Genomic DNA, 18,362 nt, shown 5'->3' on the forward strand with positions numbered 1-18,362 from the left:
GGGATAATTTCAACCCCCTGGGGCATCAACAACAAATGTGCCCCGTTCCAATCGACAGAAAATCAGCTCTCAATACTGATGATCTCAACAGGTACTGATTTGTTGTTCTCCTGGCTTCAAATGAAGACAGAAACCAGCAGTTAAATTCAACCCTAAAGTTGAAAACCAAGGGGTTGCTACCGCTATGGCTAAAGAATTGGTTTGTTTGGGATGACTGATAGCCAACAGGTGGGTATCCAGCTGGGTAATGGGTTCAGGGGTTGAGTCAAGAGAAGTAGCCTCCAACAAAACAAAACAAAACAAAACAAAACAAAACAAAAAAGAGAGAAGTAGTCTACAGTAGCTTACTCCTTGGGAGGACATTTGCATTGTATAGCCAGGCCAAAATAGCAATACTGGGATTCCTGTCTAAGAGTGGGTAACTCGGGAATGTCACCCCACTCCAAGCTGAGGGAACTAAGGTTTGTGGTAAGAAGGCTAGAAGTGACTGGACCTAGGACCCAGGGAGGACCAGGAAGAAAAGCAAATGGAAAATTCATCATCAAATGAGACATAAAGATTAGTTTAGCTTATTTCTGGGAAAAAGCTTTTTCACGTATCTTGAAACTACTTCATAATCAGCCATTTGCTTTGAAGCATATGATTCATTGATTATAAATGATTCCTACCTGCTAATTAATTCTAGTTGCTGGAGTTTCTCCTGGGAGATGTGGAGACAGTGATTCAGAAGACTTGCCCTGGGGGTGCTTCATGCAAGAAAGTCACACCTCCAGAGCTGGGGGCTCTGAGCAGTTGCTATGTTATTTTAAAATATCAAAATGGATTTGTTTTTTAATTAAACCCACCGTTATGGGAAAAAAAAAACACTTAAAAGGAAATAGATTTGAGTTCTAGTGCCAGATTGCCTTTTTTAACACATTATGTTGATGAGGAAGTGTGCCTGAGGTTGAAAGCAGGGACTCTGGAGTCAAACTGCCCTGGGTGCAAATCCTGGTTCTGCCATGGTGTCTGGGTGCCCCAGAGCAAGGAATTTAGCCCCTCTGTGATTCAGTTTTCATCTGTGTAAAACAGGGTGGAATTTACAGCGTCTATCTCTTAAGGTGGCTATACCCATTTATTAAGGTAGCCAATATACAGGGGCTCCTGGGTGGCTCAGTCGGTTGAGTGTCAGACTTCAGCTCAGGTCAGGATTTCACAGTTCATGAGTTCAAGCCCAGCATTAGGCTCTGTGCTGACAGCTCAGAGCCTGGAGACTGCTTCAGATTCTATATCTCCCTCTCTCTCTGCCTTTCCCCTGTTCATGTTCTGTCTCTGTCTCTGTCTCTCAAAAATAAATAAACATTTAAAAAAAATTTTTTTAATAAAAGAAAAGGTAGCCAATATATAAATAAAGGACTTCTAAAGGTACTTGGCACATGGAAGCAAAATAAAATTGTCAGCGGTTACCATTTTGTGATCTTGGGCAATAGAGAAAAAAAAAAACCCTAGGCCTCAGTTTCCCCATTTGTAAAATGATTAAAATTAAGTGTGTTTAAGGCTCAAGGTAAATGACTCTCTTTTTCTCTTTATTCAAACTCATAAAATACTTCACACATACAATAAACTAATTCTCTACAGAGAGCAGTCTAAGATTAAGTGCATGTTTAATCAAGCAACATTAAATGTAAAAATTATTCCCTAAGGTTTGATAGATGCCTCTTATAAGATATTCAACAAAAGGTAAAATTAATAACCAAGATTTGTTACTGCAAGTCTCTGTAATGAACGTCCTTCTTAGAATCCTCCCCCATCATACCGTAAGCACTTACGTAAGTCATATTAATGCTCACATGAAAACACCGATTTAATATACTGGGGGCTTGTACCTAAATCATAATTACTCAGTGTTCCTGATTAGTGTTTGCACTTCAAGCAAATTAGCATGACGTTAAACAATTCAACCCAATGTCTTTTGCAATCATCTGTTAACACTAGACCATTTACGCCTGAGAATAATTTCTTGCTAATGTCTCTACGCATGTATACCGTAATTATGCCTCAGATTATCTCAGTGAATCAGCTCTCTGACAATGAAAAGTTGTAATCATCTTTTTCATAAAGATAAATTTGGAAAAATTTGAGATCAAAGGCCCCACTGAAATCGTCACAGTATGTCAGAGCTGAAGGACCCTCAGCAAGTCTTGTCCAGCCCTCACTTCACTTGAGGAAACAGAGACATAAGAAATCTGACCAAGGTCAAGCATGTGATATGTGGTGGAGTTAGTTGGACCTGAACTCCTGTGAATCTGACTTCCTGTTTTCCAAGTTCAGTGAATCCAACTCCTTCAAAGTCGGCAGGACCTCACCTGGACCAGCAAAGATAGAAGTCTCAAGACAAGGAGAATATTTGGCCTCATTAGCAACTCTCCCCAGATTGGAGAGTGGTTCTCCATCCTGGGTCCCGTTAGCATCTGCAACTCTCCACCCTGTGGAAGCCAGAGCTCCTGCTGCAGGGGGCAGAGCTGACTGAGAGCCCCAGCTGCTGTCCCTCTGGATCCACCCTTGTGTCCTTGTTGAGGCCATACCTCCCTGAGCTACTCCCAGCTGTGACAGAGCAGAGCAGGGGCACTACTGCAGCCCGTGGCCATTAGAGGGGACTCCTTTGGCCTGAAAGTTCCACGTCTCTTCCTATTCGAGTCTTCCTTCCACCTTTTATTTCTGTGTTCAGACCTGCAACATGGTTTTCTATGCCTGCCCCACTTTCTCCCTTTCATCCTTCACAGGCATCTATCATATCCTATCTTGGTGTCAGCTTCAAACTAACACAGTCTCTAAAATCAAGATTTTTTTCAGGCAATCAAGGAGAAACTGAAGACGTGTCAAAAGTATGCTTCACCCTGTATCATAAGAAGAGTGGCAGAAAAGAGACAAAATAATGGAGCAAAGATTGATGAGACTGAATGACAGAAATAGTTTTTTAAAGACAGACTAGGCAGAGAAGAAAAAAAAACACCACACACACACACACACACACACACACACACACACAAACACACAAAACCCCTGAATCTTGAAGACCAGGAAAAAGGGATAAAGAAGGGTTAAGGAAATGTACACAATCTAGCTTCTCTAAATAAGGAATTCAAAAAGGAAAAAGTATTTTTGTTTCTCAGGCAGCGACTGCAGACCCGTGAAATTGATCAGGAGAGATAAACTCTCATACATCAGCCTGGAATAAGTTCCTCAGAGGGAGCCAGGAAAATACAGTGAAGCCTCTGTGTAAAGCTTCAGATAGAGAATCCATAGTTGGACATAGTTAGGGCAGCCCAGCCATGCAAAGGAATGACATAAATGTGGGCTGATGTGACAGGGTGTGGCAGATTAAACATGGCCACAAATTCTTTGCTACTCCTCCCATGGAGACGTGAGCTCCAATTCCCTCCTGCCACCACCACCTTTTAAATCTGGGCTGGCCTCAATGACTTGCTTGACAAATAAAAGCCAGCACTTGGTGGAAGTAATGTTTCAGGACGTCCAAGGCTAGGTCATGGGAAACCTTGAAGCTACCACCCAGGATTCTTGTAACATTCTTTTCAGAGTCCTGAGTTACCATGTAAGAAGTTTTGTAACTCTGAGACTGTCATGCTGGAGAAACCATGTGTAGGATCCCTGATCAATAATCTCAGTAGACACCAGCTTTCCAGCCATCCCCTCCAAGGCACTCTACATGTCATGAAGCTTTCTAAGACTCTCCAAACCATCTTCCAGCTGAACAACACCAAATGACCTCTGTTGATGCCATATGGAACAGAAGAATCACTCATCCAGGCTCTGCCCACATTCTTGGCCCTTCAGATTATAAGATATAATAAAAATGGTTATTATTTGGGTTGTTATACTTGTTATACACTAACAGAGTTCTGGAAAACAGGAAAGGACTACAGAGAACAGCATGAAATATCTAAAGGATTGCTAGATAAATTTCTAGGTGCAAGGTTTTGAAAATGCAAATCTAGCATTGCCTATGTCCTAAAAGAATGTATTGGAGAAATGCATGAATCAGGCCCCCGAGGAAAGGCACAGAAAGAATGGACGTACTAAAGAGGAGATAGACAAAGCTATAACTGAATACAGGCTTGGATTAGCTATTGTTCTGATAGGAAAATATCTCCTAGGTAGGAATATACATTGTGGGGAGGCAAATGTGGATAAGATCTTTTAGAATTGGAGGTTTGGGGCAAATATAGACCTTAATTGATTTAATTTCTCTCAATAAGGGAAATGCCAAATCTAGAAGAGTTTTCTTGAAAAACAAAAGAATGGGCCAGAAAGGAAAGAAAGTCAAAGTGATAAAGTTGCCCAAACCCAGCAACTAGTGCTCATGCTAGGAGTTAGATAAGGAAAGATACCAACATGGGAAGCAGGGTAAACAGTCAGAAATTCAGCTGAGTCTCCCTGAAAGGAGTAGGAGATAAATGAAAGGAAAGAGAATATTGGAGGCATAGTTCATTAATGCAAAAAAAAGATGTAGCAGAAAGAAATGCTACTCGAGGTCAACCTACTCAAAAGGTATGGAAAGACTGTGTTCTGAGGAGCACACGTCACAGGGACTGGTCCTCTCGAAGCCTATAAGGATCCAGTCTTCAGGAGCATCCTTAGAAGACAGGGGTCTTACGACCTAAGCAATTCTCCATCAAGAGGCAGGGACAAGAGCCAACATGATATAGAACTAGAGTGTCTGTGCATTTTAGGGCAGTCTTTATTTTCTTATTTATCCCTAAAGGAATTTTGAAAAATCTATGACCCCTCACACATTTTCAATTTGACTGGGACAATTTTTCATCATAAGTTTAAAGATGGACAATTGACTTGGACAATTTCTCCAAGTCAACAAAGTTGGAAAGGGTGTAATTTCCAGAAGATTGTAGATAATGACATAAAATAAAAGCATTGCATCTTTTAGACATACTCAACGAAACTTAAATACAATGTAACTTGATACCAACATCATCATCCACTTAAAAATGTATGAATAATCTCTTCCTTCAACATTGTGAACATTTCACATCTTTTCTTTTCATCCTTAAATGTATGTTCCCATTCCAACCTCCCCCCCTCAGAATTTCATCTTCTTGTAACACATTTGAGTTTCAAAGTGTTTTATTGATTACCCTTGTCATATTATCACTGAAATTTGAAAAGTCATTTTAATGGGGCACCTGTGTGGCTCATTCGGTTAAGCGTCCGACTTCGGCTCAGGTCATGATCTCACAGTTCATGGGTTCGAGCCCCATGTTGGGCTCTGTGCTGACAGCTCAGAGCCTGGAGCCTGATTCAGATTCTGTGTCTCCCTCTCTGTCTGCCCCTCCCGTGCTGACGCTCTGTCTCTCTAAATAAATAAATAAACAAACAAACAAACAAACAAACATTGAAATGTCATTTTACTTCCTGTGACTATAAGGTCCTAAGTGTTTAAAAATACTCTCTTCTGGGTTGAGTTACTGTTACAATTAGTATCAGTACAGTTGGTCAACACAACATAGATTACTAATTTTGATAACTATGCATAATAAAGATGAAAATTTTATTATAAACATATGTCTTAATGAGATAAATGAGGCTTTGTATCCTTTTTAGCCTTTCTCATTAACTCATGTAGACATTATTGAATATTGACCTAATGCATGTTTTTATTTAATTTATTTTGTGTAGTTTATTTAAGATTATTTATTTATTTTGAGAGAGAGAGAGTGAGGGTGAGCAGGGGAAGGGCAGAGAGAGGGGGAGAGAATCCCAAGCAGGGTCCTCGTTGTCAGCACGGAGCCCAGTGCTTTCAGAGTTCAAACTCATGAACCATGAGTCAATGACCTGAGCCGAATTCAAGAGCCAGACGCTTAACTAAGACACCCAGGTGCTCCAATGCATATTTTTAGATGTAAACCTGAAAAATTTTGTTCCATAAATCCATAGAGACAAATGGGAGTTTTTATAGCCATGCTGCTTGACCCTTTGAGTACACTCTGAATTGTGCAATCACATGGTGATCCATCATCAAACACTATCTTTTTAATTTTTTTTAATGTTTATTTCTTTTTGAGAGAGACAGAGACAGAATGCAAGTGGGTGAGGAACAGAGAGAGAGGGAGACACAGAATCCGAAGCAGGCTCCAGGCTCCGAGCTGTCAGCACTGAGCCCAACATGGGGCTCAAACCCACAAATCGATGAGATCATGACCGGAGCTGAAGTCGGACACTCAACCAACTGAGCCACCCAGGCGCCCCATCAGACACTATTTTTAATGATCTTCCAGCTGATAAATCCTCTCAATTTGTAGAAGAAAAGAAATGGAAACCACTTGACTTGCAAAAGCAATTGCTACCCAATCATTAGAGTTGCCCATTCACTATCTCAATTTCTGGGAAGAATTCCAAAAGTACTTTATCAAGACTTATCAAATAATTATTAATTATACCCATTGCTCTTTTACTTGGAATACCTTCGGTTATCCAAATTATGCAGACGGGATTAGGAAAATCAAAATATTATTAATTTCTTTGCCAATACAATTTTTAACAATATATTTGTGTGTGTTTCAAATATGTTTTATCAAAACCTTGAATCTACAGCTTTTGCTTGTTGAATTTATGGAAAACACCCACCTTATAACCTAATTGGCAAAGACAGTTCTTTCAGCCAAGCCAGTCAGTCAAGACAACTTTTCTCAATACAGAACTGACTTCATTTTTATTTTTTATTTAAAAACAAAAATTTTAACGTTTATTCATTTTTTGAGAGACAGAGTGTGAGTGGAGAAGGGGAAGAGAGAGAGGGAGACACAGAATCTCAAGCAAGCTCCAGGCTCTGAAATGACAGCATAGAGCCCAATGTGGGGCTCGAACGCCTGGATCGTGAGATCATGACCTGAACTGAAGTCGGACACCCAACCGACTGAGCCACTCAGGTGCCTCCTAACTTCATTTTTGATTACGAAGTGTTTTGATATGTGTTTCAAGAAATGCCCCAAAATGCACTGACAAATAATTATACAAATCACTCTCTAAAGGAAAATGTTAAAACTATCAATAATAGAGAGCTAAAATAAAATTTGATTTATTAGTATATGTTTACTAAACTTTTAATAATGCAAAGTAACAGGCAGATAACATTGCAAATTTATTATAAATCCAGGAATGTGAAAAAAGGCATCGTATTCTTTCAGTAAATAGGTGGATATATGTATTGAAATTTGGTGTTCATTGTAAGGAGTAATTCAAATTTGAGAATAAAAATATCAGAAATCATTTGATTATTTTTAGTAGCTCTCATGATCAGACTTCCCTACATATTTAAAGAAGGAAAAAGGTATTTACTGCTTAAATCTAATTAGTCCAGCTGCTAGCAATTAATTTTATATTTTGCTAACAAGAAGTAGAAATTAGTATAAATATTTTATCAAATGTGTTGACAAAATAGGCTTGAACTGCTTTCTTAAATAATGTACTCCAAATCTGAAAAAAAAAAAAAAATCATGTAAAACTTGGATCTGTGGATTTTATACAATATATCTTGCAAAATGTTGTCATTCTCAAAAGTATTCCAGCTACATTTAAAAGAATCATTATCGGGGTGCCCAGGTGGTACAACAGGTGAAGCATCTGACTTCGACTCAGGTCATGATCTCACAGTTCGGGAGTTCAAGGTCCACGTCAGGCTCTGTGCTGGCAGCTCAGAGCCTGGAGCATGCTTTGGATTCCGTATCTCCCTCTCTCCTCCCCTCCCAACTCGTGCTCTGTCTCTCTCTCTCAAACATGAATAAACATTAAAAAAAAAAAAAGAATCATTATCATTAACCTTTAGAATCTTTGGGTCTTCAAAGATGTTTTTCTCTGCGATGAATGACATAACCTAGGTTTGAGTGTGAGATATAGTTGAAGGGAAGTGCTTGCATTTAAATATGTGCCCCAAAAGCCATTTTGAGTGTTTGATTTGTCTTACCAGTTCTCTCTTTACTTTGTCAAAGGAAAATGTCCCTCAAGAGCCATGCACAATTTGGAAGTAAATAGAGATGGAAGAAATATGATAAATTTAAATCTTTCAAAACCACCCCTCCAACACACACATATAAGCACACACAGGTACACACACATGCACACACACTCACACACACACTACCATTCTACTATATATCCCCATAGTGGGAACACACAATTTCTGGGGTGTCAGGGTGGCCCAGTTGGTTAAGCATCTGACTCTTGGTTTTGGCTCAGGTCATGATTTCGCTGTTTGTGGGACTGAGCCCCACATCGGGCTGTGCACTGACAGTGCGGAGCCTGCTTAGGATTCTCTCTCTTTCCCGCTCTCTCTGCCCCACCCTTGCTCTCTCTCTCTCTCTTCTCAAAATAAATATATGAACTTTAAAATAACACACACACACACACACACACACACACACACACACACACACAATTTCTAATGCCTTTCTCAACAGAAATATGTAAGAAAAATCACAGAAATAATTCAAAGAGGCCTATGGGTCTGTGGTTCAGGGATGAAGGTTTCTTCTTTGGTCTCCCCAATCCTCCAAAGTTTTACACAGCAGGGCAATGCACTATAAGATGTGGGATGGGGGTTGGGGGAATATGGCTTTCTTTTGGAAAGTAATAGAAGGGATGTTAGAAACTGTGTATTATTGAGAGGATAATTTTTAGGAAAGAAATAAAAACTGGAGATCTAGAAATTGATTCCGTTAAAAGTATATGTGTTTGCATTTCTCCTAGAAAATCTTTGGGAACCTGGACAATACAGTGTCTTTAAAGTGGTTTGAAGACATGTAGCCAAAGTCACTTCAAGCAGCCCAAATCAATGTAGCCTGGGGTGGCAGAAACGGTGTTTAGGGAGGGTGGCTAGAAATTAAGAAATGTTTAAAATGCTGAATGGGAAAGTGTGCAAACCAAGCAAGTTGTTGGAAAAGGATTATAAATGCCTGACTTTGCAGGAAGAAGTAAATGTATCAAATGCCCTCCTATGAAAAAGGAGACATTTTTCTCCCATATGTGGTAAACATCATGCCACAGTTAACCTATGGTAGATGATTTCCCCCAGTGAATATATGATCACAAAGCCTTGTGGACGATGGACAACTAAATTAAACAGACATCATACCCATGGATGCCGTCAAGATGGTGTCTGTTCCCCACCCTCTTCTGTTCAACTGCAGATAAGTTAAGGCCTTCAGCAACCCTAAGACAGAGTCCCAGCATGAAATGTTGCCTGGAATTCCTGCCTAATGGATTGAGGATTGGCCTGTTTTCACTTTCTGTGAATGCAGGGGTAATGCTGTGATACTATTGTGTATCCAAGGTACTACCTCTTTCAAGTATGGTTGGGAAAGACCAGTACAAATTGAGAAGGCTAGAAGGAACCCCTCTCAAAGCTGGAGAGACAGCCTGGACTATAGCTTTCCAAGGTAACATGACCACACGCACACTGGGATGAGACCCTTCTGACTAAGATGAGCAGAAGAAGAAAACTGAAGAGAATTCTATTAACCTAAGTATTTGGGACTTGGAATTTTTCCTACAGGAAAAGACTGGGGTTTTTTTTCTTTTTTTTTTAAATTTTTTTTTTCAACGTTTTTTATTTATTTTTGGGACAGAGAGAGACAGAGCATGAATGGGGGAGGGGCAGAGAGAGAGGGAGACACAGAATCGGAAACAGGCTCCAGGCTCCGAGCCATCAGCCCAGAGCCTGACGCGGGGCTCGAACTCACGGACCGCAAGATCGTGACCTGGCTGAAGTCGGACGCTTAACCGACTGCGCCACCCAGGCGCCCTGGGGTTTTTTTTCTTTAATTTTATTTTCTCCCACAGAACTTAATAATGAAACAGACTATTTCTCTAAATTTTGTACATCTTTATTTTTCTCATCTGGAAAGTACAGATGATCTTTATGTTACCATTTAGGTGCACTGCAGCCTCTGGTTATCTATATTGGACAACATATATGCGAGAAACTGAAGAGTAGGAAATAGAACAGGAAAGCAAATTTTGAGCTTTAGTTATAAAACCTCCTTAGAGATAATTTATTAAATGTAATATCATGAGTCATTTCCAAGCCTTCTGGAATCAGAGTCTAAATGTCCCACTGTGATTCCAGAAGGATCTGCAAAGAGGTAGGGGTTGTTATTTGCAGAATGACTTCATGAAGGTGGGAAAGAACTTCCTCACTGGCAGCTGACCTCCTCCCCCAAGGGGCTCAGGCACACTCTTGCCTGACCACAGCCCCCAATAGATAAGGCCAATAGCACAGTAGGGCAAGAACTGTGACAGTACTTGGTCCCCACTCCTACTGTCCTCTGTGCAGGGATTTCAGTGACACGCCTCTGCTGGCTTCACTCCCTACCTCCCTGTGTCATCCTCCTGAGAGGGTAGGGATGAGTTCATGAGTTTGGAAGAAGGAACTGAGTATGCTAAGCTTAGCCCCTGTCTCTCTTCTCTTAGGGAGTATCCCTCAGGTCTGAGCTCTGTCACAAGGTAGGTGCTTGTCCTTCAGGTGAGGCCTGAGGCTGACCAGCTGTGCCTAGGACAGGGAGGGGAAATTTAGCTGTGAGATAAAGTTTTAACTAGTTTGCTTAGCCACAGAGCCAAAGCTACATTCCCTAATCAGTTTTATTAGACTAAAGGTGCTATTTTAAACTAAAATCAAAAGTAATTGATGGAATGAAAAGATAAATGAATATAACATCTACCCACATGAAGCTGAGTCAAGGACTCAAAGGTACAGGTGAGAGTCAATTTATTCAATAGAGAGTCCCTTAGAAGTCATTTTAAAGTAAATCAATTTTTATAAGTTAAGTCTTCTCTTACCTCCCACATAGCTAATCCTTTATTCCCAGATAGATTAATCATCAATGTTCATTAATTTCCTATTGGTGGCTCCTGACATTTAAGCCTTAAATTTTTCCATACTCACCAAGTAGTTAAATTATCTTAACAAACAATTCGTTAGGTGACTGGGGGCGGGCTCTTTAGCAAAGCATGCTGTGAGCTCTTAAGGGAGAGCAAGTCTTTAGTGAATAAAGCAGTTGACTTAGTCAGAAGAGTGTCACCGATTACTCATGGGCTGTCTCATCTCACCCTCACAACAAGCCACTTAGAGGTGGGGAGACGAAGTAACTTGCCCAAGTTGTCATATCCAGTAAGTAGCACTGTCAGGGTCTGAACCTTGATATGCCTCCAAACCCCCCACTCAGTCCACTATGCCACAACACCTATATTCATAGAAATCCATACTACCAAGATTGGAAGAAGTCTTGCAAACACTTGTCTACTGCTGATGTCCTCCAGGGCATGACTTGTCCTGTCTCAGGGATGGGGAGTTCCTAAGGTGGCCCCTTCCATTGCAGGGCAGAGTTATTATTCCCCAATTCCTTTTTACATAGAATGTCCTATAGATTTGGCCTGCTGGCCTAGGGTCCTTTTTCCTTTCAGGTCCCCAAAACACAGGACTGTGGAGGGAGCAGAGTGTCCATCCTTAGATTAAACATCCTCTCCTCCTCCAACTATTTCCCACATATCTTGATCTTCAGCCTGGCCCCCATCCTTTTAGAAGTCTCCTCGGAGCCCAATCATTGCCAGTGATACATCTGGGGTCTGGACTTGGACACAACATTCCAGGATGCAGGAGACCAGTGCAGAGTCGTGTGCTAGATTATCACTGCCCTCCTTGTAAGCATTGTCCTACCATGTATTATTACTGTGTGTGGTGGGGGTAGGGGTGGGGGCCAGGAAGAGCACTGTTCCTCTGCTCGAGAGCCTCCACAGTACAAACAATGCTTTTACCAAATTGCACTTCCTGAAACGCCAGCATCCCAGAGTAAGTGAACAAGTGCTTTAAGAATAAAAAAGATTTGGGGTGCCTGGGTGGCTCAGTCAGTTAAGCGTCCGACTTCGGCTCAGGTCATGATCTCACGGTTCATGGGTTCAAACCCCGCATCGGGTTCTGTGCTGACAGCTCGGAGCCTGGAGCCTACTTCAGATTCTGTCTCCCTCTCTCTCTGCCCCTCCCCTGCTCGTGCTGTCTCTCTCTGTGTCTCAAAAATAAGTAAATGGAAAAAAAAAATTTTTTAAAGAATAAAAAGGATTTGTTGCGTCCACATAAGTTTGGAATATACTGCTTCATATCCATTCATTAATAAATCCTTATTGAGGGCCTAGTGTATAAGAGGTACTATTCTCGTCACTAGATGTATATCCATGAACAAAACAAACCCAAATCTCTGTCTATGGAAACTACAGATCAGACAAGAAATACCATGAATGTGTGAGGACCTTTTAGAAGACTTCCTCAATCTAAGGACATAGGCTTAATTCCCTTTAAGTCAAGACACCCCCAATATAGGATCCTGCTATAATTATTAACATCCTAGGGAACTGTATTGGGTCACAAATTTGGGAAACACACACTTATACCACTGAACACAAATCACCTTGCCTTCAGCCAGTGTATCTCCTTATGTCACTACCATCCTGTATGGAAACATTCTAATGTAAAAAGAAGCTAAAGATCAGCCAAAAAATATTATAAGCACAGCAAGCCCAACCCATAGGAGGGCTCAGAGGACCCCACAGAGCATGTGAGGAGGAAAGGGATCTTATCAGGAAGCTAACAAATATGCAGAGGAATGCAGGACAGATGAGGAGAGGGAAGCCAGTGAGGGACCGAATTCTGAGAGAGGAGCTGTGGATTGGGCTCAGCTCCCAGGCAAAAAGCATCAGTAACCCAGGTAGTCAGACCTGGGGATGGGCAGGATTTAGCCATGGAAGCAGAAGGACCAGATTAGGAATTCCACTGCAAACAAGATCAGGATGAGGAAAAAAACAGAACGGACCGAGCACCCCCAGGAAATCAGCTACATAGTACACAAGGTCCAGGTTCCTGACAGCCCAGGGAGCTCCCCCCAGGATTCTGACACCAGACCACAGAAAAGACACCCTCCCCCTTTGCCTCCTGGTAGAATGACTGCTTCCAAACCCCCCTTGCTACCTTTTACACTCCAACATAACTCTTCAGTTTTAGGCCTTTTCTTTAACCCTGGTACTGCCAGGCAAAAGGGCACAAAAGTAACAAAAAAGGCATCATAGGCACCTGTAGCCCTGCTCAAAAATTCCTCCAGGCTCCCCTCTCCCCCACTACTACCTTCCGTATCCTCGCTCATTGCTTCCTTGATGTTTTCACCCACTTTGGACCCATGTTCCCATATTCCACAGGGTCCCTCTGGAACTCAAGAACTCAGTTTGGAATGCCGGCCCCAGCTGGCACCACCACCTGCCCCTGTACGTGACGGTCAACATCTGCACATCGACTTCAAGCGTCAGCCCCAGCACCCCATCTTTCCCCTCATCCCAGGCTCCTCGGACAGAGTGGCCTTTGCAGACTCTCTGGGTTGGGAGGGTCAGAATGCCTGGGGCCAGCTCCTCTGACCAGCAGGTGAGCCAGGTTGGAAGAACCTGTACCCTGTGCAAAATGAGCCAGACACACAGGAGAGAGAAAAAGGAAGCCTCTGGGCTCCGTAGAGAGGCTGAGTTTAGAGAGAAGCTGATATGGGAAGGGACTTGCTATTTGTGGAAGGCTTTTTGGTGGTGGGAAAAGAATGGCAAATATGTAACACAATATTTCTGTAACTATAAATAACATGTAAATACCTTTCATAATGAAAACCGTATGCAATCTGCTTTTCTGGGAGACTTTTACAATAGGAAAAGGCAAGAGAGGGAAATAACATATATTTAATTCATACTATGTGCTAAGCTCTTTCCATATGTCATTTGCTTAATCCTCTCCTTTCACTTCTGACGGGGTTGGGGGGGGGGGTTCACTTTATATATGAAGGAAATGAGGACTTTTAGAGGTTCAGGAACTTGGCCAAGGTCTCACTGTGAACCACAGTTTGCAAGTAGATCTGTCTGATTCCAAAGCCCTCGTTTTTCTAGAATCAAGCAGGAGCCTGACTAAAGGTAGGGGCTGGACTATATGACCTTTCCAGATTCTCTTCTATTTCCAGGACTTCTGGAATTGGCTAATTCCCTGCAGGTGCCCTAAGTCTTTCAGGACAATATGCACCCATATTGTGTACTGTGGGCAATAACCACACAGGGAAGATTTAAGGTGGTAGGAACAATACTGAAAGTGCAGCTGGGAAATGCCAGCTTCTGCCACAGCCTTGCTGTGTGACCTTGGGTAAGTCTCTTCCCTCTCTGGGCACCAGTTTTCACATCTGGAACATGCAGATTGGGGCTAACTGGGGAAGCCTCAAGCTCTGACAGTCCTGTCTGCTAGGTGCTGGAGTTCACTTTGGTGGTCTGAAGAGGGTGTCCTCCAAGATAGGGCCCAGTGCCTCACCCCCCTCCACTCGCACCCCTACAGGCTACATACACGAGTGCCCCTCCCCACAGCCCAGCTTGCACTGACCTGTACCTCCCGGGTCAGGGCCAGCTCCAGCAGCTGGCCAAAGTGCTGGCCCAGTGTGCTCAACGTTTCACTCACACAGGCCTTCATCGACTTCAGGACGTGCTCATTCTCCACCTGGAGGCACCTGGGGAAAAGAAACCATGGAGTGGACCACTGGAAGGGGCAGGTATTCAGCTCAGAGCCATTGCAGAAGTCAGATCTGGGCCTGTCGCAGGCCTGGTGGTAATGTGAGTAACCTAGGAAGAACTCATCAGCTCCAGGGGAGCCAGAGATGGAATATTCAATAGCTTGCTTGTACTCTGGCCGCCTCGTGTTCAGAGAAGTGCTGGCCAGAAATGGGACCTAACAGTCCATGTTCCTAGGAAGAAAGGCCATCAGAAAGTGATCAAATCCATACCTCTGAGCTTCTCCTTGAGAGAAGTGAGCCCAGTGCTCACTTTCAAAGTGTAAGGCAATACCTGTGACCTTTAAAAAATGGCTATCTCGGGGCGCCTCAGTGGCTCAGTTGGTTGAGCATCTGACTTTAGCTCAGGTCATGATCTCACAGCTCATGGGTTCAAGCCCCGCGCTGGGCTCTGTGCTGACAGCTCAGAGCCTGGAGCCTGCTTCGGATTCTGTGTCCCCCTCTCTCTGCCTCTCCCCCTACTCATGCTCTGTCTGCCTCTCTCTCTCAAAAATAAATAAACATTTAAAAAAAATTTTTAATGGCTGTCTAGGGGCACCTGGGTGTCTCAGTTAGTTGAGCCTCCTTCTCTTGGTTTCAGCACAAGTCATGATCCCAGGGTCATGGGATCGAGCCCCTTGTCCAGTTCCAAGTTGAGCATTCACCTGTTTGGGATTCTCTTTTTCTCTCCTACCCTCTGCCCCACTCCCCCTCTTTCGTGCTTGCTCTCTCTCTCTCTCTCTCTCTCTCAAATTAAAAAACCAACCAAAAAAAAAAAAGTTATAAATTTTCTCCCCAGGCAAGAAGAATATGGGGTGGATCAGGTTTAAATTTATCCCTGTGGCCTGAGAATGTTCCACTGGAAGGGCAAAGACCCCCTGGGCGTGCTGGGGGATGCCAAGCCCTATGTTTCTCTTACAGGGCATGGGGTTGGAAAAAGTAAGGGAGAGTGTTAACATACACCTGGGTGTGTATACATGTGAGGCTGAGTGTCTGTATGTGTCTGAGTGTAAACGTATATATGTTTATGTGTGTGAGATACAGAGAAAAGAGTGTGAGTGTATTTCTGTGAGCGCACGAGTGTGTGTTTATATATCTGTGTATGGGCAGGTACGTGTCTGTGAAATCCTTGTCTATGTGTATGTGAGTACAGGGTGTGAGTGTTTGCTTTCACCTGGCCTTGACTTTGCGGGTAGAGTGGAGGCTTCCCAAAGCTATGGGAAACCTTTTTCTTTTTCTTTTTTACAAGCCCTCAATAATCCTCTTACTTTCTATGCCTGGGCCTCTCTCTTCTTTTACATTCTCTTTGGACCTTAAAATGGGCAGAAAATCCCAAGGGAGTCTTTCAAGGTTGTTGATAAGCGTCAGCAAAAGGAAACTCTCAGACCACCACCAGGCCTTCCCACTTTCACTCTCCCTCTGGAAGAAGATGCCAGCCCCTTCCTGTGCCTGAAGGCAGGCTGTCCAGTCTTACCCAGCTTCCAGATTTACCTCTCTGTGACCGCTGAGAGCTCTGAGCATTTCTCCATCAGCAGTTTCTCAATCTGTAGAAGAAATAGATCAAGTTTACTCAACCCAACAAGCATTGGTTGAAGATCAACAACTATATGGGGCCTTCTGGGGTATAAAGATGAAGAATCAAATCATCCGATTTTGCAAATAGATACATAAACTGTAACACAGTGTCGTATGGATGGCAAAAGACACCATCATCAGCTGTTTGAGAGCTCAAAACAGAAAACAAGCACTTAGTTAACGCTGGGGGATCTAAGAAGCTTCAGAGAGGAAGGGACATTTGAGCTGGGCTTCAAAGGATGAATAGAAGTTTACTATCTGTAAAGTGGGACAAGGAAAAGGGTAAAGCATTAAGATGGGAAGTGAAAGCCAGAGGGGGATTTTCAATGGTTCACTATGGGCTTGGAAAAGATTCAACATCAGAGGCTTTGGAATCAGAAAAACCTAGACTGAATTCTTCTTACACCACTCACTGCATAACTCTGGGCAAAGTACTTAGGATTTCTGGGTTTGTTTCCTCATGTATAAAGTGAGGACAATAATACTAACTAATATTTCTCATCAACTATTTTAATGCATTAGTCCTCACAACACAACTATGAAAAAAAATACTATTATTATACTCATCAGGGTGATGGAACTGGGGCACAGAGAAGGTAAGTAACTTGCGAAGGTCACACAGCAGGGCTGATATTTGAACCCAGACAGTCTGACATTCCAGTGGGTATACTGAACCACTGTATGGCTTCTCACAGTGGTTATGTCTGCTTCTCATGCAGTACAGGTTAAATGAGATGTGTGCAAAAACACCTAGCTCGATGCCTACTGCATGGTAGGTACTTAGGAAAGGTCCTCACTCTCTTCCCTGATTTTTGGAAGGAGGAGGAGGCCCTGGAGCAGGAAAAGTTCAAACTCCACACACTTCACACCCACCCTTCTAGAAGTCAAGTGCCCGCACACGCCCAGCCCCGGGCAGCTGACCTGGCCCATCTCCTGCGAGGAGCTCCTGCTGACAGCGCTGTACTCGCTGACCATGGAGCGGGCATGGCAAGTCAGACGCACACTCATGCTGTGGACGCGTGCCCAGCGGTCCTGGGCCAGCTTCTGCCCGATCCTGCGCAGCTCAGTGCTGATGACCCAGCCCCTCTTGAGAAGCAGCTGCAGGGGGTCTCCGGGGCCAGGGCCGCCGGCCAGGATGAGGTCGCTCTGTGCATCTTCCTCCAGGCTGATGGGCTTCGCCTGCAGGACGCACATGCACTCACACTCGGTCATGAGCTTCAGGTCCTCCATCCAGCGCTGGACCGAGTCCACCTGCATCAGGTGCAGCCTGCAGCCGGGAACAGCACCACGATGGCTGTCAACACTCCACAATTTCCAAAGGTTTCCGTTTCAGGCCATCTGATGTTGACTAAACATCTACTCTATGCTCATCACTGTTTCTTGTGTTCACTTACCTTAACCCTCTTATTTTCCATTATCTCCAATTTGCAGATAATAAGACTGAGGCACAGAAGTCTGGGGAGCAGATGACCGGACAAACAACAGGCAATGAAGTCTGGCACAGTAGCAGATGATATTTACAATAAGAAGAAAATGGAGGGGCGCCTGGGTGGCTGAGTCGGTTAAGCGTCCGACTCCTGACTTCAACTTAGGTCATTATCTCTCGGTCCGTGAGTTCACGACCCACGTCAGGCTCTGAAGAGCCTACTTGGGATTCTCTTTCTCCCTCTCTCTATCTGCCCCTCCCCTGCTCTCTCTCTCTCTCTCTCTCTCTCTCAAAATAAATAAATAAACTTTTAAAAAAAGAAGAAGAAGCAAATGGAAATAGCCTACATATCAAATATTGGTTATGTTGTTATGTAAGCTATCGTACAGCTACACGGCTATCTAGATGGTATGCACTTATTGGAAATAATGCTTTCAAAGGGTGCTCCAAAACTAACATGATTAGAAAGGGGATAGAGAAGCTGGACAAGGGGCGCCTGGGTGGCGCAGTCGGTTAAGCGTCCGACTTCAGCCAGGTCACGATCTCGCGGTCCGTGAGTTCGAGCCCCGCGTCAGGCTCTGGGCTGATGGCTCGGAGCCTGGAGGCTGTTTCCGATTCTGTGTCTCCCTCTCTCTCTGCCCCTCCCCCGTTCATGCTCTGTCTCTCTCTGTCCCAAAAATAAATAAAAAACGTTGAAAAAATTAAAAAAAAAAGTTTAAAAAAAAAAAAGATCTAGTGGAGAAGCTGGA

The 18,362-nt window shown here is 43.3% G+C and overlaps 1 protein-coding gene across 1 annotated transcript in view; it reads right to left on the reverse strand.

Moving 5' to 3' along the window:
• The window catches only part of INSC (INSC spindle orientation adaptor protein), a 129,021-nt gene that overhangs the window by 50,425 nt on the left and 60,234 nt on the right, over positions 1 to 18,362 (reverse strand). Inside the window, exons 3-5 of the mRNA XM_049649492.1 lie at positions 17,109 to 17,454; positions 16,104 to 16,156; positions 14,450 to 14,573 (exon numbers count right to left, since the gene is read on the reverse strand). Coding sequence (XP_049505449.1) covers positions 14,450 to 14,573; positions 16,104 to 16,156; positions 17,109 to 17,454 — 523 coding nt within the window. The remainder of the gene's footprint in view (positions 1 to 14,449; positions 14,574 to 16,103; positions 16,157 to 17,108; positions 17,455 to 18,362) is intronic.

This window comes from Panthera uncia, chromosome D1 (genome assembly GCF_023721935.1).
Source record: "Panthera uncia isolate 11264 chromosome D1, Puncia_PCG_1.0, whole genome shotgun sequence".
In the NCBI taxonomy this organism is placed as follows: domain Eukaryota; kingdom Metazoa; phylum Chordata; class Mammalia; order Carnivora; family Felidae; genus Panthera; species Panthera uncia.